The 24055-nt window shown below is 44.3% G+C and overlaps 1 protein-coding gene across 2 annotated transcripts in view; it reads left to right on the forward strand.

Annotated features, from left to right (window-relative positions):
* LOC148890012 (calmodulin-binding transcription activator 1-like) overlaps positions 1 to 23363 on the forward strand; it is a 77975-nt gene extending 54612 nt beyond the window's left edge. The window contains exons 6-23 of one of the 2 annotated variants that reach the window (XM_089010547.1): positions 3195 to 3266; positions 5132 to 5285; positions 6173 to 8025; positions 8333 to 8459; positions 8763 to 8897; positions 11898 to 12046; positions 12629 to 12813; positions 12886 to 12964; positions 13043 to 13304; positions 13413 to 13915; positions 14437 to 14585; positions 14666 to 14727; positions 14797 to 14912; positions 15060 to 15128; positions 16535 to 16680; positions 17278 to 17349; positions 17493 to 17523; positions 19308 to 23363. In XM_089010547.1, the coding sequence (XP_088866673.1) occupies positions 3195 to 3266; positions 5132 to 5285; positions 6173 to 8025; positions 8333 to 8459; positions 8763 to 8897; positions 11898 to 12046; positions 12629 to 12813; positions 12886 to 12964; positions 13043 to 13304; positions 13413 to 13915; positions 14437 to 14585; positions 14666 to 14727; positions 14797 to 14912; positions 15060 to 15128; positions 16535 to 16680; positions 17278 to 17349; positions 17493 to 17523; positions 19308 to 19340 (4197 nt within the window). In that variant the 3' untranslated portion in view covers positions 19341 to 23363. The remainder of the gene's footprint in view (positions 1 to 3194; positions 3267 to 5131; positions 5286 to 6172; positions 8026 to 8332; positions 8460 to 8762; positions 8898 to 11897; positions 12047 to 12628; positions 12814 to 12885; positions 12965 to 13042; positions 13305 to 13412; positions 13916 to 14436; positions 14586 to 14665; positions 14728 to 14796; positions 14913 to 15059; positions 15129 to 16534; positions 16681 to 17277; positions 17350 to 17492; positions 17524 to 19307) is intronic. The other variant, XM_089010546.1, reaches the window with a different exon arrangement.
* The last annotated feature ends 692 nt before the right edge of the window (positions 23364 to 24055 follow it).

Here is a 24055-nt window from a genome sequence, read left to right on the forward strand (position 1 = left end):
AGAGAGAGAGAGAGAGAGAGAGAGAGAGAGAGAGAGAGAGAGAGAGAGAGAGAGAGAGAGAGAGAGAGAGAGAGAGAGAGAGAGAGAGAGAGAGTCAGAGATAGAGAGTCAGAAGGAGAGAGAGAACGTCAGAGAGAGAAAGTCAGGTAAACGGGCGGAAGAGAGAGAGAGAGAGAGAATCAGAGATAGAGAGAAAGTCAGAAGGAGAGAGAGAACGTCAGAGAGAGAAAGTCAGGTAAACGGGCGGAAGAGAGAGAGAGAGAGAGAGCGAGAGAGGGAGAGAGAGAGAGAGAGAGAGAGAGAGAGAGAATCAGAGATAGAGAGAAAGTCAGAAGGAGAGAGAGAACGTCAGAGAGAGACAGTCAGGTAAACGGGCGAGAGAGAGAGAGAGAGAGAGAGAGAGAGAGAGAGAGAGAATCAGAGATAGAGAGAAAGTCAGAAGGAGAGAGAGAACGTCAGAGAGAGACAGTCAGGTAAACGGGCGAGAGAGAGAGAGAGAGAGAGAGAGAGAGAGAGAGAGAGAGAGAGAGAGAGAGAGAGAGAGAGAGAGAGAGAGAACGTCAGAGAGAGACAGTCAGGTAAACGGGCGAGAGAGAGAGAGAGAGAGAGAATCAGAGATAGAGAGAAAGTCAGAAGGAGAGAGAGAACGTCAGAGAGAGAAAGTCAGGTAAACGGGCGGAGAGAGAGAGAGAGAGAGAGAGAGAGAGAGAGAGAGAGAGAGAGAGAGAGAGAGAGAGAGAGAGAGAGAGAGAGAGAGAGAATCAGAGATAGAGAGTCAGAAGGAGAGAGAGAACGTCAGAGAGAGAAAGTCAGGTAAACGGGCGGAAGAGAGAGAGAGAGAGAGAGAGAGAGAATCAGAGATAGAGAGAAAGTCAGAAGGAGAGAGAGAACGTCAGAGAGAGAAAGTCAGGTAAACGGGCGGAAGAGAGAGAGAGAGAGAGAGAGAGAGAGAGAGAGAGAGAGAGAGAGAGAGAGAGAGAGAGAGAGAGAGAGAGAGAGAGAGAGAGAGAGAGAATCAGAGATAGAGAGAAAGTCAGAAGGAGAGAGAGAACGTCAGAGAGAGACAGTCAGGTAAACGGGCGAGAGAGAGAGAGAGAGAGAGAGAGAGAGAGAGAGAGAGAGAGAGAGAGAGAGAGAGAGAGAGAGAGAGAGAGAGAGAGAGAGAGAGAGAGAGAGAGAGAGAGAGAGAGAGAGAGAGAGAGAAAGTCAGAGAGAGAAAGTCAGAGATAGAGAGAACATCAGAGAGAGAGAGAGAGAGAGAGAGAGAGAGAGAGAGAGAGAGAGAGAGAGAGAGAGAGAGAGAGAGAGAGAGAGAGAGAGAGAGAGAAAGAGAGATAGAGAGAACATCAGAGAGAGAGAGAGAGAGAGAGAGAGACAGAGAGAGAAAGTCAGAAGGAGAGAGAGAACATCAGAGAGAGAAAGTCAGAGATAGAGAGAAAGTCAGAGAGAGAGAGAAAGAGAGAGAGAGAGAGAGAGAGAGAGAGAGGGAGAGAGAGAGAGAGACATCCCTCCTCCTATTCCTGCACCTGTCCCTGTCTCCCTTCCTCTCTCTCTCTCTCTGTCTCTCTGTCTCTCTCTCTCTTTCTGAAGGATAAGAGTGTGTTTGGCCCGCAGCCAGGAATGATGTCAATGCCTTCTTCAGCAGAACAGAGAGGGGTATCGATCCAGTCTCAAGGCAGCGTCTGTGCATGTCCGCGCGTGCGTGCGTGCGTGTGCGTGCTTGAGTCACATCAGCCGGCTCAAAAATTGATTATTCAGCAGGAACGTAGCAAGAGGTGAGAGCGGTGAGCATGCATGTGTCACAGAGAGAAAGACGGGAGGGAGATTGGAAAGCAAAAGGCGCGACGGCGTGGCGGCACATGGATGTGTACGGAAGGCTCACTCGCTGTGCATAAATGAACAGCAGACATAGGCAAAGGGAATAATTGAGATCAAGTATTCCCATCTGCACCTCTATTATTTACAACCCCACACTCGCGCTGACAATCATCTGACATGCATTTTTCTGCCGCCGTGCACAAACACACTCCGACACACACACACACACACACATCCAAAGGCAACGGTTTCTCTCGCCGGTAGTTGCTCAGTAATTGTTTGTGTCACCTCTTCCCGGGACCCCTCGAGCAAGAAAGCATTGTGTCGCGCAGGGGGCAGGAATGGCGGAGCGGTGGGAGAGGAAGAGGCAGGCAGGCAGGCAGGAAGCCGGGGAGGAAAAACACAACCGTGGATTGAGAGCCTCCTCATATCAGATGGAAATATATGGAAATGCACTCTGCCTTTGGCCAAACACACTTTAGATAGCCGACGGGCTTCTTCTCAGAAGAGGCAAAACGGCAAGAAAATGAGAGCGCGAATGAGACAGCGAACACAACAGACTTTTGATGTCGCTATTTTACATCCTGCATGTCAAGTATTCAGCGCCGCTGTATGTACAAATGCGCTTTATGCGATGACCTTGAAAAAACGACCACTTCAAGTATCCGCAGGGGAATCCCGCAGGAGTCAGAGCGGGGTCTACATATTGATCTTCTTGCGATATTGATACATGGACGGACGGCCATGCCAACTACTGATATCTTATAAGTCGACAACATCTGATGAAGGACCTTTTCGGAAACACAACTAACAGCGTGCTAAGATTCCTTAAAGGACAACCGACGTCACATTTTTGTTTCTTAACTGACATCAGAAAAACGTTTTCTAGCATCGAAAATACACAAAACACGCAGTCTGATATTTTTAGTCAAATGCAAAACACCAATAAAAATGACTTAAAGGACAACCGACGTTTCCGGACAAGTTGTATCTATAATTTGTAAAATGGCTTCAAATGACTTCTACTGAGCGTATTTTACAAAGATTCCACCGCATATAGCTATGTTTTACGTTTTAAGACTCGCGCTGAATATTCAGGAAGTCTTGTTTTTGAGTTGGTGACGAGTCCGTATGTGACGTCACTAAAGGACCGCCCTTCACCGTAAAAAAGACGCATTGTCATCTTTGTAAAATACGCTCAGTAGAAGTCATTTGAAGCCATTTTACAAATTATGGACACTTGTCCGGAGACGTCGGGAGTTCTCCTTTGCTGTTTTCTCCTTTGCCGTCCTCACCTCATCCTCTCCTTGTGTCCCGCTCCCTCCATTTTCTACCCCCTTCCCCATTCCCCCCCCACCAAAATCTCCTCTCTCTAGTGTCTGTATGGCTGCTACGTCCACTCCTCCATCATCCCCACCTTCCACCGTAGATGCTATTGGCTGCTGCAGGTAAGCCACCCGCCCCTTTCCCAGCTTCTCTACTTTAAAACAACAAGACGCTCTCACAGCGAGGGATAAACGACATGAAGTGACGAGTGTCTTTTGTTAGTCACGTCGCTTTGTCTCCAAACAGATTTCGTCTTCAAGAACGTTTAATTCACATCTCGGCGCCAAACTAAACCACCAGAAATGCTATAGTGTATTGTTAATTTTACGCACCACATGTTTAATCTCTTAAATTGTCCATTTCATTTTCCAAACAGCACAGTAACCTCCAACATAAGCCATTGATAAACATCCTCCTCTTCAAAATTTAATGAGGCAGACTGTACTAAAAAGTCAGGGTAATAATAAAACTGGACGCCATTGCTGGGTTTATCGTCCCACTCAGGATATATCTGGTATTATGTGAACAGGCTTTGCTGAGAAAACTTTTTCTCCTCTAGAACTTTTCCAGCTATTTCTCACTTGAACAACCAATCAAGGTCTGAAGGCACAACTCTCTATGTGGTCTTTTCCCTGAAAACACCCTGGAGCAGCTTACAACATGCACATACACATTTGGCATGTATAGATTTTTGACCTCCTACCCCTAAAACTCATGTGAAAGAAATATATACGCACACACACGCGCACGCAGGTCTTTTTTTATATGGTGGAGACTTGGTGTGTGAAGCACCCAAACACGTTTTTTGAACATAGTGGGGACATGTGTGGAACACACACACACACACATACCGCTTTTTTGACATGGCGGGGACGTGGTGTGTGAGGCACACACACACACACATTTTTTGTGTATATGGTGGGGACATGTGAGGAACACATACACGTTTTTGTTACATGGTGGGGACATGTGAGGAACTCAAACACGCACACACACACACACACCTCCGTGGATTGGCCAAGCAAAGAGCGTATCACCAGAAGCTCATCATCTCCAGTCGTACATGTTGAATCTTAAACATTCCCTTCATTTCCAAGCAAATATTGAACGGCCAACGATTTTCATTGGGGAATATGGAAATGCGATACATATTCATGCGTTCCTTGCCAATAGGTCTTGCATAATTTGTCACATGAATTTTACAAGGACGTTCTCGCCACATGCTGTAAATTGAATTTGCCCCCTATCTAATATATTTTATTTTCCGACGCACTTGACTCCCTTGTGAGTCTCTGAGTCTAAAATTGGCAGGAGGAACTTCTGCTTCCTCGATCTGTAATGTGCCATTTTCTGCTCTTTGCACATATATCACATCACATCAGTGAATATGATCATAAATGAGCCAGTCTCTTCTGTTGCATTGCACAGTGTGATGCTGTAGCAGCCCACTGTGCCATTTTCTTGTTCCACCTCAGCACACCCTCCCCCTCACCTGAGTCTCTGTACTGAATCTTTTATCAAGAAAAGCCCCGCTTCTCTCTCTCACACACACACACACACACCTGCCGCATACACACCTGTTGAATCATTCATGGGATATCAATTCCATAGGTTTGCTAGTGGGCAACTGCATGGCGGGCTCTGTGCTGACCCGCTCATTCCCCTTTTCGTTAATTCACTCTCTAAATCGCATGCACACAAGCACACATATGGGCGTTTCTGCTGGCCCTGCAATCTGAGGGAGAGTGGTGAGTGGGCTTGCGCTGTTAAATGTTTTATAGGCAGGTGAGAGAATCTTGTCTGACACGCTATATCCGACCTCCCTCCTGACCTCCACATACTCCTCTGCTTTCCGTGTCCTTTTCCCCTTTCTTTCTGCAAATACACTGTATCAACAGTCTCTCTTGCTTACTGAGACAGATGAGCAAAAAAAAATAAATAATAAAGCCCATGTTTTACCAATGAGATGTGCATTGCTGTGTTGTAGAACCCAGACATCGTGCTGGTGCACTATCTGAATGTTCCAGCAGTGGACGATAGCGGGAAGCCATGCGGCCCTGTTCTCTGCTCTATTAACACAGACAGGAAGGAGTGGGCCAAGTGGAGCAAGGAGGAGCTCATCGGACAACTCAAACCTATGTGTGAGTTATCTTTTACACCACTCAACGCCCTGCTAGTTTCTCTTGCTAGTAGTTCAGCATGCACACCGGTCCTAAACCTGTCAATGGGAGTTATAATGGCTCAGCAACCAACGCTGTTGTCATGATTATCATTAAAAAGATCCAAAGTTTAGATTTAAGACTTCAAAAACATTGCTGGCTTGCATTTTCAAATTGTGACGGAGATAAGAGGCAATTGCGGTAACTTAGAAACTGCTATAAAGAGCCGTCTGTGCAATTGATTTTTTTTTTTTTTGGAGGGGATAATTCCAAAAGTCAGTGCCGTGCTGCCACCTGCAGGCAAGTACACATTGAACCAAAGAACCAAAGGAAAGGGGATGGGTGGATGGTTAGGGGGCCCAAGCAGGAGGTGCCCGAAATATCCAGCATGTATTATTCATAAACCAGCATCAGAGAGAGCAGATAACTTCAGTACACATACACACACAGAAAATTACCTAATCTCTGATCTTTTGATGTACTTTGGAAGGGCGAACAAGGACGGATGCCCAGAACAAAGAGCTTTGTTGACTGAAATAGTCATTATCGCTCTCTTTTGTGAATAACATTTATCTCTCCATTTGCTTCACGAACAGCCCAATTGTAGCATTACAATTTTGTTTTCGTATCTTGTTTGACTGTAAATGATTTACTAATTAACCTGTTTTTTTGTATGGGTGTAACAGAAAAATTCAAATTACAGGTTGTGACCTGTATATGAATAGCCTTAGTTTGCATTCCTGTCACAGGGGGGCGCCAGCGTACCCTTGACATAATACTATCTGAACATCAGATTGAAAGTAATCACAAGCTTTCTGGTTGTTTGATGTTTGTTCTTCATGCAAAGCTTTTATTCCTTGCGTCGTCAGGTGCCGGAAGCAGCCTACATCAGAAATGCTCCAGCGTCAAGCAGCGCATCATCTCATCCAAGCAGGAGTCAGGGGCAGCAGCAGGGGGTGGCGCTACAGCGGGTGGCGGCGGTACAGCGGGCCAGAGATCTGAGGAAGCGGACGGCACGGAGGTCCAGAACAGCGATGTGTCAGAGGGCCAGACAGAACCCAGCCCTGGGGGACGCAGGAGCAGGGCAGGCGGGGGCGACCGGAGAAACGGCCGAATGCCAAAGCCCTCCCTTCTCCCGCAGAGCAGCATGGAAGTGTCCTCCTCTACTTCCACCAACCAGGTGGAAGTCCCAGACACCACCCAGAGTTCACCACTCTCGATCACAAGTGACATGGCCGACAGCCCTGCGCTCGCCATCGGCGCCGGGCTGTCACAGAGCACTGCTGTGTTCATGTCTGAAGTCACCACGCTCACTGGGGATTCGGTTTATTCAGCTGGCCACACCCACCTGCTGCCATCCGCCCACGAGAGCGCCGCCACTGGCATTCTATTGGCAGTTACCCCCGAGAACCAGAGGTTTGCATCATTTCCTGGTGGTGTAGGCTTAGGAGAGGGAGGAGAGTTGGTCCTTTCCAGCTCACTAGACTCCGGCGGAGGGGTCAGCCTCCCGGAGACTGCCATGACGTTTGACCCCGACTGCTTCCTGAACAACCCCAAGCAGGGTCAGACCTACGGGGGAGGCGGAGGGAAGAACGAGGGGTGTAACGGTAACGATGGAGGGATCCACTGTTCATCAAACGGCTTTGTGTACAGCCCCTCCCTCGTGAATAACATCAAAAAGGAAGCTACACCCATGGAGCAGCCACTGGCCCCTCCGAGTAGTTATGTAGGAGAGGGGGCAGGCTTAAGCCCTAGCACCACTCTGGAGCAGATGGACTTCAGCGCCGTCATGTCTTCACCATGCGTCCCGGGCCTTGCCCAGTCTGCGCACCATCCTTCGACAAACCTCTTCCTCCAGACCTCCGCACACACCAACCAGCCCTCCCAGCAGCAGAGCAACGGCGTAGAGACGCCACACGAATCGGATGAAGCAAGGGCTTATATAAGCCTGCCAGCAGACGCCCCCATCCCCAACGGAGACCACCATACACACCTCCACCAAACCAGTCAAGACCAAGCCCTGTGTGGAAGGAGTGGAAAAGGACCTTCAGTGACCTCTTTCCCCTTGACGAACCAGGACACTGATATTGAGCAGCCCACTGGCGGGGTTCGCCAAGAGGTCGGTGGCAAAGTTCTTGAGAATGGCGCGGAGTTAATGCTCAAGTCTGGCGCTGCTCATGAAGCGTACTCCAATGTGGACACCGAACACTACCTTCAAACTACGGATGGCAACGGAGTCGGGGAGGAAGCGGGAGGGGGCTGTGGCGCTGCCGGAGGAGGGGAGAATGAAATTCTATGTAATGGAGTAAGCTTGTCAGGGGCTGGCAGCTCCGTGGTGGCCAGTCCTCAGTCAATCGGCGCCGGGGCAAGCATTGAGAGGGCACTCTACAATTCCTCTCTTCCACCGCAAGGTGGAGGCGTAACTGCTGCGGCGGCTGCAGCAGGAGCGGCCATCAGCCTGGAGGGGTTTGAGGCTTCGTTTGGTAGTCAGTTCTCTGATCTCATCAATGATTTCATCTCAGTTGAAGGGTCTGCCGGTGGGGTAGGGGCTGCTGTCAATGGGGTCCTGATGCCTCAGGAGGGCGCGGTGGGAGAGGAGCAGGGCACGGGGGCAGGCCACCTGCAGGGCTCCGAAGTGGAGCAAGGAGCTCTGGGAATGCTCCAAGAGACCGGGAGGCTGTTTGGTGTGACAGACTACTCCCCAGAGTGGTCTTATCCAGAGGTTAGTAACAACATTAGTCTCATTATTTATTCATCATTGTTGCCTGGAGTAAAATCAGACTGACACATGATGGAAGACGGCTTGTACCGCTGTTAAAAAATGGAATCAAGCTCTCAGCTGATTGCTGAGTTAATGAAATTTCAATATTACATGGATTCCTCTGGGTGGCTTCATTAATTCATCCCTGTGTCGCGTTGAATTGTACAGTCAGTGAATAACATTGTCGATGCTTTTGGTCCTTTTATGGCTTTCTGCGATTAACTCACCACAATATGTGACATTCCACTAACAAGTATTTGTGTTGCAGGGTGGCGTGAAGGTGCTTATCACGGGGCCGTGGTTGGAGTCAAGCAGTGAGTACAGCTGTCTCTTTGACCACATCAGCGTCCCTGCTGCTCTCATCCAGCCTGGCGTGCTACGCTGCTACTGTCCAGGTATCATATTTTCTGCACAGGGCCTTGACATGCACCTACACCCCAGCTACTGTTTTAGACACCAATACTTTATTAGGTAGAGCTGTGCCTGTGAGGGATTACTGTGGAAAAAAGGCATATGGGGTGAATGCTTTCCTGGGTGCTGCATTCAACGGCATGAGTCACTTATTAGGATCACTGACGACTGGATACTATTTTCTGCAGGTTCACAAAAAAAACCTGTAACATACTGTGATGAACGTTCTGTCCTACACTGAGGTCACTTCCCACTGTAGTAATTCTTTACCTCGTGGTTCTTTCCAGCCCATGACACGGGACTCGTCATGCTGCATGTAGCAATGGGCGGCGAGGTCATCTCTTCGTCAGTGGTATTTGAATACAAGGCGCGCGACCTTCCTGCCCTCCCATCCTCTCAGCATGACTGGCTGTCACTGGACGGTGAGAGCATTTAGCTGTGTATTGTCGAAATATGGAGGTGTACCTGTACACTTTGAAAGTTCCCGCTAATCGCTTGGAATTATTGAAAATGCTTGACATTTAATTTGTTTGCAATTTTGAGATGTATATTTTGGATTGCGTACCATGTGGATGCAATAATGAATATTTGAATAGGAGTCAGATTTGATAGCCTAATTAAAGACAAAATCGGCCTTTGATGTGAATGTCAGAATGAAAGAAATGCTTCGTGGGGACTTCTTCACACTCAAAGTCCCCAGGAAGTACGTCTGTGTAAACTCTCAGTCGTACAGGAGTGGTCCATTGATGAGAAGGTTTCTTCAGCCGTCATCTGTACTTTTTGAAGGTGTCTGACGTTTCGCCTCCTATCCAAGAGGCTTCGTCAGCCAACTAAAGTCTTACTGCACCTACAATACACTGTCTGTAAGTAAGGAATCTGCTTCGCATAAAGTCTTACTGGTCGTATCGGCCCTATTTATATATCCCTAATGTCCAGACCTGGCGGCACCGGACACAGCTATGATAGGTCCCTACTCTCAGGTTGGGGGGAGCAGAGGACCACTCCCTGTGGCCCCGGTGATTGTTCCTACATTCCTGACTAACGACTGGCCTGTTTGCCCCACTCCCTCCGGCCTGTAAGACCAGTAAGACTTTAGTTCGCTGACGAAGCCTCTTGGATAGGAGGCGAAACGTCCGACATCTTCAAAAAGTACAGATGACGGCTCCCCAGGAAACCCTGTATGGGGGTATATGCGTGTGTGTATTTTTGTGTGTAGTATTTGTATTCCCCCTCCATTTAAAACGCATTTTTCTGTTTTGGGGGACAACCACCTCATGCCAATAAGGAAGATCTGTCTGCTTGTTTGTGAAACATTCTTTTGATGTTTCCTCATGTTTACTGACACCAGATTTGATTAGAAAATATTGCAGTGGTGTTAGATGGCAATTGAGCACTTGGTGTGGTTTTCAATCCTGATAGTCTACGTTGGTAACACACGTGTCTCCTCAGCAACGCGTGCCCTGATTTTACCGCGCGCATGTTCGCGCGCCTGCGTGTGTGTACGTGCATGCGCCCCCAGTCTGCGCGTTGCGCACTGCGGCAATGCGGCTGCACGGTCACAGACTACTGCATGCACGGCTGAAGGGCAAAGTCAAAGTGGCTCAATCACCATGTCATTGACACCACCAAACGGCCCACTCCAGCTTGTATTCATAAACATGTGTTCGGACTTTTCAGTGAGGTACGCATGGCCATGATTTCATGGTCATGGGCCGCAAACTGTGTAACTGAAAGACAAAATGTCACATGTCTGCTCCAGTTTAGTTGGGAATGCGGTCTTCCTATGCGACGATGACGACCTAAACCTCCTGCTGTTCCAAAATCTGGCGGGCTGATTTGAAGAGAAGAGCTCTGTTGATCTCTTCACACACAATGTGTCTGGTTCTCTCTCTCTCACTCTCTCTCTCTCTCTGTCTCTCTCTCTCTCTCTCTCTCTCTCTCTCTAACACTCTCTCTCTGTCTCTCTCTTCTTTCTCTCACCCCTCCCCTCGCTGACTGTGTTGTTGGGAGTATCGACGTGTGTGTCGCACACTTCAAACTAAGGCGGTTGAGCAGAAACTGGAACAAAGAGACACTCTCTGTTTGGGTTCGTAGATGATCTGATATAATATCATTTTAAAACAGATGTCTGGAAATTGCTGTTTTGCGTCCATGTGGTGCATGATGCAAGTGTTGGTTTATTCGGGTGATGCCATCATCCAACTGCTTTCGTCTTGTGTGATTGCATTCAAGTAATTTGTTGTGAGAATATGGCTATTGTGGAGATTAAATTCATGTAATGGTATGGTCATTTTGTATGCCTGGATGAATGTTTGAGCTTAAAAAATCCTCAGAGGTTGGTTCTATTGGAAGCAGAGCTGAAGAACAATAACACCACAACAAGTGCGTGGAGGCTATTTGCCTCCTGGAGCTGCTCACACAATAGCAACCGATATTGAACATGGTGTTTATGACTTATGTTTATTTGGTGCACATTTTCTCCGGTTGACCTGCATATCAGGGCGTGTGTGTGCATTGACATTTGTTTGATTGCTGCTGCTATTATCTATGTCATGTTTATAGATGGAAATGGCTGACTTGAAAATGGATGCAACAGAGTCCTGGGACTATAACAATCTCATTAAAAGTGTGACGATAAGCAGTTGTATTAGCTCTAATGATGTTGTTCATTATGAGTTCTCCTGGCAAATGAATATTATGGCAGAAACAAGTGGATAACTTCTGAAATCACAGTCTCACCAAAGACTAACTTTGAACATGCATTGGTGGTAAAAAATTGAAGGAAGTCCCCGGGACCTGGGAAATATGGTCATTATCGGGAGACAGGGAGAGCAAAACTGTTATGAATAATTGTTTTAAAAACCTCAAAATGTGTGGCAATTTTTGGACAAAAATTTCTTTTGAATGTTTTTTATATGCAGTTCAAGCTTTTTGTTTACATGAATAGGTGATGAGTGTGGTATGAATCATATGATAGGCTTTTTATTCTGAACAAGTGACATTCTCTTCCTTTGATTGGTTGGCTAAAATGTTTGAAGCCTGATGTTTGTGTCACTCGTTTGGCTCCTCCCTCTTCCCCTCAACACACAGTCTCTATGCTACAGACAGCAGAGAGGAGAGGAGGGAAAATAAAAAGCCTGAGTGACATGATGTGCACTGCAGCACACTGCAGCTGCACGGCATTAAAAGGGTCACACTTGGAGCCATGTGAAATGTTCACAACATGCTCTGTTGCTGGAAGCATGCACCAATGTGCTTAATGTTACCTTCACTTTCAAGAGCTGATTCAAACCCTGATTGGTCTTTGAGTATGGGGATTCCTTTGTCTTTATCAGGCTCATCATAAGAAATCCTGGATATGTTCAAAAATATGGTAAATGATGTTTGGAATCAATCATCGATTTATATTTTATTTCCTATAGATACCCAGTTCAGGATGTCTATCTTGGAGCGTCTCGAGCAGATGGAACAGAGGATGGCGGATATAACCAATCAAAACCCCAGCTCAGAAACTATGGCAACCAAGAGTGGAGGTGTAGAGGGAGGGAGAGTCTCTGAACAGCAGTCTCAAGTAAGGCAGAATGATGCCATTTGTTTCAGAAAATATTTTCTTTTACATGAATGAACCGTCAAAAATAAGAAATAAATCTGAACAGATTAAAAATAAAATCTGAAATCCACCAGGGATTAACAATACAATTGGGATCGTTTGATCATGGGTTGGAGTTGTTCGTTAAGATTACCGAATATGTGATATGATTGTAATCCTTCATGTAAAGTCAACTAGCAATCTAAAAATATTCATGGCAATATATATATTCTCATGCGATAATAAATTAATCATAACTGTTATTTTTAATATATTATTTAAGTTATTACTCAGTTTTTATAACGGGGATGTAATATACCAATAAGTGTTGTTTTTATCACGAGAAAACAATTGTAGCTGGAACAAATTAATGTCATCTCCATTCATTTGAATGGGGAAAGATGATTTGAGATAAACTCATGTCCCAGCTCTAGTGTTGATTTTTTTTTGTACCAAGAATCAAACATTTCCTTCCTGCCACGTTGTAGAAATTTATCCAGGCCATTTGTGCAAAAACCTTCTTGGTGGAAATAAAATGAATCACTGTACTAATTTCTTCCCCAGACCTCTCCTGACCACAGTTCATTTGAAGGACGTGTTGTGGTCGTATGTGAGAAGATGATGTCGCAGCCGTGTTGGGCTTCCTCTACTCAGCTCGTTCACAGCAAGAACTCGAGAGGAATGACCTTATTGCACCTGGCTGCAGCTCAGGGCTACGCCGGGCTCATTCAGACTCTCATCCGCTGGCGGTGAGTAACAAATAATCATTGCTGAGCATTTAAAGGGGCGTGGCGTCTCACATGCCCATTTCTGCTCTGCAGCACGAAGCATGCTGACAGTATTGACCTCGAGCTGGAGGTGGACCCTCTTAATGTCGACCACTTCTCCTGCACACCACTGGTAAGTGATCTTTATTTCTTTTTGAAGTATTCTGTCCATGTCCTTGTGTGTGTGATGAAATCTCATCGGTCTCTCCAGATGTGGGCATGTGCTCTGGGTCATACCGATGCAGCACTGGTGCTTTACCAGTGGGATCCAAGAGCTTTGGCTATTCCCGATTCTCTGGGACGTTTGCCACTCAACATTGCCAGATCTCGGGGTCACACACGACTGGCTGAGCTTTTGGAGCAGCTGCAACAAAGTCCTCAAGCTCCAAGTCAGCCCGCTGACACGTGGATGGACAGGTGGAGTGGAGGCTCCGAGATCAGCAGAATAAACAACAGTCACCCCTCAAACTCAGGTGGGAGAGACTGTCAGTAAATGGTATTGTATTGTCCTGAAAAGGTACATTTTCAGGACAACCTTTTTAGGCAAACTCAATTTGACCTGCTTATTCCACTTCTTCCAGAACTGAGGCGATCTCGGACAGAGAGCCAGCCCAACAACCAGAACTGGAACCAAACAGGACACAGAACTTCACAGACAACCCAGGGAGAACAAGGGGGTCCGCCCCCAGCTAAAAGACTCAAACCTACTCAGCAACAGCTCGCTAACTCAACCTCCAGCAACCTCAACTCCCTCTCAAACAGTCCTAACACTCACTCTTCCCCGCTCCCAAGTCCTCAACAAACCCAACATCCTAACCTCAACAATCACAGCGCACCTCTCGCTAGCTTCGGTCCTGACTGTCCTCAGGTCCCCAGTCCCTCCTTTTCCCACCTGCAGGCCAGGATAGGGGCATCTGGAGGGGCCTCCAGGTGGAGTCTGAGGCAGACTCTGGGTCAGCGTAGTCTCGCCAGGCGGATTCTAGGGAAGGAACGATTGGCCGTTCACCTGCGCCAGAGAGTCCTGTCTGACAGGAGTGGTGAGACAGAGCTGCTGACCTATCAGGATAACACAGAAGACTTGCAGGTAGGGAGGGCACTCTACCTTGATATATTTCTTTCGACTACACCTAATCAAATTATAGAATTTTGTTATTTTAATGACATAAAATAGGCTAAATAAATCTGGAAAAATAGTTGAACTTGTGAGTAGTTGCCACAGATTTCAGGGAGTAGTTCATGATAGTTTTTAGAGAGAGTGACTATATCGGGAGAAGGATGCTGAGCCTCGAACTGCCAGGCAGGAGACCGAGAGGAAGACCGAAGTGGAGGTTTATGGATGTGGTCAAAGAGGACATGAAGGTAGCTGGTGTGAGAGAAGAGGATGCACAAAACCGGGATAGATGGAGGACATTGATTCGCTGTGGCGACCCCTGAGGGGAAAAGCCAAAAGGAAAAGAAGGAGGAGAAAAACAAATACAATTAAATTCCCCCCCCCAAAAAAAAATTTAGGGCAAGAAATAATGTTCTTTAAAAAAAAATCCTGACTGATTGGGAATGTGTTGATAAGCAGACTATATTCTATGATATTATATCTGCGTATCACAGATGGACATTTCGATGCTTGCTGATCACATCATGGAGACATCCACTGCTCGACTCAAACAGGAAGATATGGAGACCGAAACAGACTCCGGAAGGGTGGGCCTCGGCGGTGATGTCAGACTCTTGTCTGGTTATCTTGCCGAGGTGGAAAGGTAAGAGAAACTGTGACCACCCAGTGAACTGTTGTCTCTGCTTGATTTCAACCCATGCTCTGCTTGTTTCTGCTCCGCAGGTTCCTTAATGCCAAGCCGCAGACTCCTGGCCCAAAATCAAACTCTCACTCGGGGCCTGAGGGTGAGCAACGTCCTTAAACAAAGCAAAATCTTCCAAGCCCCTCTGACTGAAAGTCTTTCTTCTCTACAGCTATGAAAGCGGAACGATTGAAAACGGACTCCTCTTTTCTTGCCATGACCGAAGCAGAGCAGAGAGAGCTGTGTGAGACCATCAGGAATGCTCTGCACTCCCTTCGAAAACACAAGGTACCTACAAATCTTGTATGACCTTTGCCCCAATTTCACATCATATAAAAATATACTCTTCCCGTCATGTATCTATCTTTTGTGATACATGTTTGCTTGCTTGCATGAGCGGCTTTCATACAAACTCTTACCATCACCCCCCTTCAGGGTCCTATTCAGGAACAACGCAAAGAGATTGCAGCAGTGATTCAGCGCTGCTATAAGAGATATAAGCAGGTATGATTCAATGTTCGAACAGCAATAAACTGTCCCACATTGTCAATTAAGCTGCTCAATAAATTATGTTTTATCATTGAAGTAAGTGCATACTGACATAAGGGCACTTGCCAGCCAATAAAACATTTACTCCTTGCAAGCCGGGCTTTGGGCCAAGTATACATAAAATGTGCATTTGGCCAAAATAGATATAAAATCTTGAAAGTATACAATGCTTTATTTTTTTTGTTTGATCAAAAGCCATGCTACTGTAGGAAATATATATACTGTATATATAAAATACATAAAATATAAAGCTTTTTTCCACATCTACATGTGTTTTTTATGAGGGTAAAAGCATCTCTTTCACAATAAAATACCAGTAAATCACATGTTAAAATAGGACTTTCTTCCCTTATTAAATTGGACTTTAGTATTATCGTTACAGCTGCCTCTTGAAAAAAAAATAGTACTTTATTTTCGAAATATCGGGACTTTTTATCCTGATGAAATACTCCTTTGTTCTTTTTTAAGTGATTTTTTTCATTTTTTTCTTCGCATAACATTATGATGATATATTATTTTTTCGCCTCTAAAGTTTGAAAATCCCATCTTTCGGATTTTATAACACATCATAAATACTGGTCAGAACCGTTCCCTTTCCTTTGAAGCCAAATCGACAATGTTTTCGTTAGCGATTTTTGGCCAGTTTAAAAGGTTTGTTGGTTTAATGACAGGTTCAAATAGGAACAAGAATCCAAACCACTTTGCGGTTGCTCCGCTCTTTTTGCAATCTACAATCCCATTTTGCTTTAGTTATTGTCAATTAATTACATAACTGTATTGTAACGAGCAGCCTGGACAGAAATGCATGTGCCAAATTGTGCCACGGCATGGCAAATTTGCTCAAATGCCAGGCAGGGGAGTCTTTGCGGGAATTGCCCTATTTTGATCTTAGTTTTTTATTTATTTATGTATTTATTTATTTACTTGTCAATTGATGAGCCAGAACACAGACTGCTTTAACATGTTGCATGAGCATATTTTCCGTCTTTGTCATCGCTTATATCTTTCTGTTGTCATCGCAAAGTAAGAAATGCCCACCAAGTATTCCGATGATCAAGAGTGGTGTAATTTGTATTGCGTTAGCGGAGCAGCTAATCTTTTTTTTTTTTTCTTCAAATGGCTGAAGTTTAGCAATTCGAAGAATTTTTTAATCTATTAAGTTACTGAAGGAAGTGCAGTCAATTTATTGTAAATATCAAAATGAAAACAAAATTCATTGACACATTTGGAAATGCTTTGTCATTGAGTTACAATTACATACACTATAAATAATATTCAACAATGCAAAATGCATGCTTCATGTCTTATTAAAGTTAAGCAGAGACTGTTGAATGAAACATTTCAAAAATGGCTGCTTTCAGTATGCACTTTATAAGAGGATGACCCTGGCAGCCATCCTGATCCAGAGTCGTTTCCGGAGTTTCCATGAGCAGAGGAAGTTCCAACAGAGTCGCAGAGCAGCAGTCCTCATACAGCAATACTATCGCTCCTACAGACACTCACTCAGGTACTAAAATCTGTATCTGTAATCACCAGCGCCCCCTGTCATGAGGCAGGAGAACTGTGTGCCTCACCTATGCACACAGTTTTGATAAAAATAAAATAAACACTGGAGTAGAGTGTTTATAATGCAAAGTGACTGTACATTATATACACCAGCTAAACTGTAGAAATTTAGTTCATATACTAAAAGTGTTTGAACACTTTAATAGCGATATGCAGAAGGACAGCAATGCGGTCTCACTGCAGAGCAAGCTAGCACAGTTAGCATAGTAATTGCGCAATCCACGGTGAGGGTCAGTCGGCTGCTGCCTCACCGCTCGTCTCTACTTGGTATTTGAACGGTAAATGTGAAAATGTAGCGATTTTGACAGAATAATCCAAAAACGGTGAAGTTAAATGGAAAATAACTTTAAAGTACAAATCACTCAATAAATATAACTGTTTAATTTATTTTTTCATTTGATATTTCCATGATGACAGGTGAGGCACGGCCTCACCTGCCTCCCCTGACTGCACGTCACTGAAAAACACACACAATCACTCTGAGTCATTGTAACCCCCCACCCTAAGTAAAATCTCTCACCTCTGCCCTTATCCACAGCAACCTTCTGACTAAAAAACAGAACCAGGCTGCACGCAAGATCCTGAGGTTTCTGTTGCGATGCCGGCACAGGTTAGATATGAAGTTCAACACATGTGCGCACACACCCAAACCCAACACATCCCATAAACAATGCCTTCACACACACGTACACAGCCCACTGCCGCACGGGCATTGGTGCTAACAGCTACTGTTGTTTTACTGTTCCTGCGAAGCCCTTTGATGGACCATAGGCCCTTGAAGCGGGTGAGTCTCCTCCCCCCACAGTCTCTCTCTCTCTCTCTCTCTCTCTCTCTCTCTCTCTAGCTCTCTCTTTCTCTCTCTCAACTGGCCTTTTTGCATGTAGGGGGAGGAGAGGGTCTTTTCTCTCTCCCTCCCTCCCGCACTATTCTTGTCTCGTCAAGGACTGCGGAATGATGCTGCTACTTCTGCATGACTGACAGATAGATAGAGGAGCACTTTTGCACATGGGTTTCCTGGGGGCATGATATCAGTTGGGGACTCAAGTATCTTGCTTGTCTCCCTTTTTTTGTGCCTTGAAGGGGATGGAGAATTTTGGGGATGAGATTTTTTTTCTGTGGATAGTTACTGGAAATCAGGGATGGGCAACTGTTGACCTGTTAAAAGCATGTCACCATACCCTTGATTTTAAAAAAAAGCAGTCTTTTTTTGTTTTTGTACAAACCCCAACCCGATCGTTGTTTGACATTCCATTTAGATTTTCCATAAGAAAGGTGGGGGGCTAGTGGGCTGGGAGATACTTGATAAATTGAGGAAATCCAAAATTAGGAAGAAAAAAAACTCCAAATGCGAGTGCTTTTATGTTGTAATACCATTTATCGCTACTAGATGGCAATGTGATAGATAGGATGGATGGATGGATGGATGGATGGATGGATGGATGGATGGATAGATAGATAGATAGATAGATAGATAGATAGATAGATAGATAGATAGATAGATAGATAGATAGATAGATAGATAGATAGATAGATAGATAGATAGAGAGAGAGAGAGAGAGAGAGAGAGAGAGAGAGAGAGAGAGAGAGAGAGAGAGAGAGAGAGAGAGAGAGAGAGAGAGTAGGTAGGTAGGTAGGTAGATAGATAGATAGATAGATAGATAGATAGAGAGAGAGAGAGAGAGAGAGAGAGAGAGAGAGAGAGAGAGAGAGAGAGAGAGAGAGAGAGAGAGAGAGGTAGATAGATAGATAGATAGATAGATAGATAGATAGATAGATAGATAGATAGATAGATAGATAGATAGATAGATAGATAGAGAGAGAGAGAGAGAGAGAGAGAGAGAGAGAGAGAGAGAGAGAGAGAGAGAGAGAGAGAGAGAGAGAGGTAGGTAGGTAGGTAGGTAGGTAGGTAGGTAGATAGATAGATAGATAGATAGATAGATAGATAGATAGATAGATAGATAGATAGATAGATAGATAGATAGATAGAGAGAGAGAGAGAGAGAGAGAGAGAGAGAGAGAGAGAGAGAGAGAGAGAGAGAGAGAGAGAGAGAGAGAGAGAGAGAGAGAGAGAGAGATAGATAGATAGATAGATAGATAGATAGATAGATAGATAGATAGATAGATAGATTAGTAACTTTACTATAACTATTGACTATTTTGAGGTGCATTTTTGTGGAAATATATACACAATGATTTAATTGTAATTTCAATTTCCTTTTCACTGGGAGGAACACAGTGTGTGATCATTAAGGTTTTCTTCAAAATTGAGGAGGATTTTTTTTTAATTTTTTTTCTACATCCATTAACAAATGTATTCTCAAAAATGAAATATGTTAATGGAACATATTTTGCCTGCATGCACGTATTTTGTCTGTTTTTTTTAATCATACATTTGATTGGGAAGAGTCTGGAATGATGTGATGCTCCTGCTAGGGCTGATGAACTCTTGTGGCCTCCTCCACTATTTAAGTTGCCCATCCCTGCTAGATGGAAACAGACATGAAAACATTTACACGCACAAAAAAATAAAAATAAACTAATGTGTTCCAATATGTGTTTTCACACCAGGGTCAGAGAGCAGAAAAAGGCCAGGGGTCCTGAAAGCCCACCGCCAGGCCCCACCCACAGCCCACTAAGCCTGTGAGCAATCCCCTCGACCCCCCCCAGTCCCCTTTTTTGTCCCTGCCTCCGTCTCCAGCCCCTTTCCATTCTCTTCTCCTCCATTTTTCGCTCGCCCTCTATCCTGTCCTCTCTCGAGAGGAAGAAGCTTCCCTTGACAGACGGAGGACAGGATAGGTGTCCATCAGGGCAGCTCAGACAGACAGACAGACAGACAGACAGACAGACAGACAGACTGACTGACTACTAGTGCGAGCCCAGGGATCTGGCTCCGTCCGCAGCACTGATACTCCCCTCCGCAGTTCCACTGGGGAGGCCATCGCATTAACCTCATGGCATTCTTTGCACTCTTCATGGGTATGTTTCCAAACGGGAGGAAGCAGCTGACCCGGATGTGGTGGAAAAAGCTTCAGTCGGCTCACTCGCCAAAGGCAACTCCGGTTTGCCGAACTCATGCAAAGCCCGTTGCGTTTTGTACCCAAACACTGATCCATGAAAGGATGAGAAAACATAAACCAAAAAAAAACTTTTGTCTATGTTGCATTTGCATGCAAGTTATTTCTTATTTATTTTTTATTTGTTCCATTTTTTTTTTCTTATTCCTCCTCCGCGTCATGCCCAAGAGCTCTCAAGGCAAACCATCCCCAGTCAACACGGTGTCACTACAAAACCACCAACCAGTCCCACTCACATTACTTATGAGCCGATCAATCAGTCACCTGATCAAAAGGGGAGGAACCACTTGAATGTAAGAGGAGCGTTGTTTCCGTGAAGGCGCGGGTGTGAATTAACGATGTCTTAATTTGTTACATGGACTTTGTATGGAGTTTGTTCTCAGAGGCGGCCCCTTTGCCCGCCCGACGTGGTGTCCGTGTTTGTTCAATTCAATGCATGTGTTTGAGCCGCGGGCTCCTGCATGCTTGCCAAACTGCTTTCGTGTTGTTTCTTTTGTATTTCTACGTGGAGTTGTGTCTCACTGTTCTCATTGACTTATCCTTGCCCTGCGTAATGTGAACTGTGTAAGGACATTTTTGGGGTGCTTTTTTTTAACAAAAAAAAAAAAAACAGCAACAACAACAAACAACAACATTTCTTTATTTAGGGTCTAATTATTTATTTAAGAATGGTTCAGCTTGAGACTGGTTTCCCCCCCTCCAATCCCTTTGTGTGCTAAAATACGACATGTTGCGATGGTTTAATGTCTCTGCTTGCTTGTTCTTGGCGTGAACCTCTCAATCCTAACGGTGGTATTCTGAGGAAAGAGTAACAAACGGTAACATTGCCTTGGCTTCTTCCTGACACTTGGAGGTCTCTGCTTGCTCTGGACAGGACACTGGTCGAGAACCTTGCCCGATTACGGGGCATTGATTGCCCTTATTAGCCCATGCGGGCAATCAGATCCATATTTTGGACTACTGCATATTCCTGTATATAAACCGACGAGGTAAGGGGATACGAGGACCCTGAAACTTTTTCATAAGAGGACTGTATTTAAGATTATAAATTATTTTACTCCCATAATGAGAACTTAACATAAAGACCTGGCTACACAGGACGGCTGTATTGCTTGTACATAATGTAGATATTACAAACTGAGTATTGTGCATGATATTTAAGACGCAGAAACAAACAAAAAGAACATGTTAGTGGCTATGGACGGTGAGAGGATTTTACCGGCTTCACTTTAAGAGTATCCAGTATAAGTGTTACTGAAAAAGAACATTTTGTTCAAGCATGCAAATGAAAACTCTAATGTTAGAATTAAATAAATGGGAAAACAACGTTAGCTGAAACAAAGACCTTTCAGACAAGACATTACACGTTGTGCTTTTGTTCCTTGGCTCGCAAAAATCAAACACTTTTTGCCAGTAGTGCCAATTATTATGAATGCTATTTTGCCTCATACGTTTATGTTGGGTGGGCGGGGGAGATACAACACCCAAAAGATATCAGTAAGATGCACAGAGGCAACACGCAGACTATAAACAGTAGACGAGATAGAAATTAGCTCAACTGTAGTAAGAGCGACTAGAGGATGACAGTGAGGATGCAGTTGTTGAAATAACGGTGTTAATTTGCGGACAACGATCGTTGAAATGTGAATGCGTTGAAACCCTCCCCCCCCCCAAAAAAAAGGCAAGAAGAGGGTGCTACATTCTTTCAAATGTGGTTGTGCTTCAGCAACATGCTATTTTACGTTTCAACCGTTCTTACCATTCAGTCGAGCAGAATGTCTCCTTCCCACTCCTTACATATCATTTCAATCCTTCTCGCCATTGTCACTGCCGTGATTACGTAACACGTGCTTAAGCACTCTGGAAAGCTCTGTTTAGGAAGTGCCTGATCAATAACAGCAAAGTGCAAGTTCATATCAGGAAAAAATAGCTATTGTATGTTCTCCGAATGGCTGCCGGTTATCTTTTCCTTTCTCCTAAATGGTGTGTTTAAAAAAAAAAATAACAGTGTTGGTTTTGATTGGTGTCGTTGCAAGTTACGTGATGCTAATTTGTCAGAGGTCAAAGTGAATGCTCATGATTCTTTTTTGCCCGCTTGTATGTGCAGTATTTGAACCACAAAATCTCTTGTGTTTTTTTTTTTGTGTGTGTGTGTGTACGATATTGTCATGAGTCAATCAAACGTCTTGGAGTCTGAGTTTGTTTTCCTTGCACAGGTTCGCATAGGAAATCTTCCCGTAGCATTCAGCAGACATTTAGAACGCAGACAACAAAAGGACTGTCCTGTACACTCTTTTCAGTTCACTCCTTCTTTCTTTTTCCTTTCACCCCATGTCTTGTTCTCACCCACATACACACACACTGAGTGCACACAGTCTTAAAAACAAGAAGGCCACAATCTTTCTCTCTGTGCTTATGTCTTTGGGAAGAGTTCAATCTCTCCCTTAGATTTTTTTACTCAGGGTTGAAGAACAGGGAGATGATATGTGGAGTGTCACTAACTCATTGCTAACACACAGGTTTCGTGTATGCATGCGTATTCAATACATTACGGAGACTGCGGGTTTGTTTATTTATGATACAGAGTCCTCTCATTTTCTATTGTGGTTCTCAAGTGGCCCTCTTCCAATCATAAAGTCTCATTTTGCGAGACGGTGAATGTCATCTGTTTGCTTGAGTACCACTTTTTTTTTTTTTTGCTCTACAAGAAAAGAAATATAAGTATTGAGTGATTTCTAATGGTCATAAACGCACAAGATTAATATGATGAATTTGAAATACTGTAAGTTGCGGCCATGTGTTTCTTTGATTGAAACGCCAGTTAAGTTCAGTGTTATGTATATTTGGAACATCTCTAAAATGTCTTCTGAGAAACTATCTCAAACAAACACTCCTCCAAGACCACCGTAACTCCTTTTTCGACACTCCCAACACACACACAAACACTTCAATATCCTCGCGCACAGAACACAGCTAACACAGAGATCATTTTGTTTGTGTGTACGGAGAGGATGTTGACTGGGTGAAGAACACAAGAGATCATGTTAAAAAAAAGTAGATGAAAACAATTTGAGAAAAAAAGTGAGACAATTTGCTGGCAGACAAGCAGAGATGGCCTCTGTTTCCAAATGTTGCGCCTGGAAAATGAATGGAACTTGAATAACCTTTTATGCCTCGCCTCTAAGGCGACGTGCCCAAACACCACATTGCATGCTCGAATGGTAGACCCTCATAGATAAGCTAAGGCTTCGACCTGTCCACTCCCCTGTCTTCCCTATGTCTCATCTCCTGCGCTATTCCCACCTTGCCTGCTGTTGTGTTCTCCATGACGTTCATTCCTCTTCTTTTGTTGCCTACTTTGATTTCCTCCCTTCTCCTTTTTTGGTTTGCATGCGCAAGCATCACAAAACAGTTGATGTTTTTAAGAGAATATTTTGTTGCTGAGGCCATGCGAAGTGTTTTGAATATTGCCCTTATATGTGGAAAATGTCCTCTGAATGCTTTACATAATTTCTGCTGTAAAATGAAATCAGAATAAAAAAAGAAAATTTGCACTTTAATGTGTCTTTGTCTGATATTTGTTCAGATTTATTTTGTATCAGAGGGGGCGGTCCTTTTTCTAATTAAAGGCAACCAGATCAGTTGTAATTTCCCTGTCATCTAGAATCAAGTGCAACTTGAATATACATATATATTGATAGATTGTCTGCATTTGTTTGTTAACTTTTTTATGACAGACCCTCCAATGTTTCTTTTTTCATTTACACAGGGACAATTGTATTGCATAATCAATTGTGCTAGTCAAAATTTGTATTCAATTATTCTATAAGTATAAATTGGGTAAACCTGCTGAAGGGGCGGCATTTCATTTTTCAATAAAATGGATACATGGCCAGGTTATTCCAAATCGTTTTTTTTTTTTCAAAACCCATTACATTTAACATAAAGTGATAAATAACGTCTTATTTCACCCTTGTTTGTATGGAAGAAATGCTTTATATTGAATGTTGGGGATTTCAACTGACCCTGATGTAGAGGGTACACAGGAAAATTACTGGGAAGACAATGACGTCATTCGTATTACCGTACAACACAATGAATGCGTTTGTCCTTGCGACTCCATACGATAATCCAAGTTGTATATTGTGATTTCTGGACCAATATGTTCGTTTATAGCAATATTAATAATCATCAACAGTCAAATATAACCTTTCAGAGTTTTGTTTCAGTATAATGGTCATA

Source organism: Hippocampus bargibanti, linkage group LG12, assembly GCF_051943395.1.
Source record: "Hippocampus bargibanti isolate YZ-2025 linkage group LG12, ASM5194339v1, whole genome shotgun sequence".
Taxonomy (NCBI): domain Eukaryota; kingdom Metazoa; phylum Chordata; class Actinopteri; order Syngnathiformes; family Syngnathidae; genus Hippocampus; species Hippocampus bargibanti.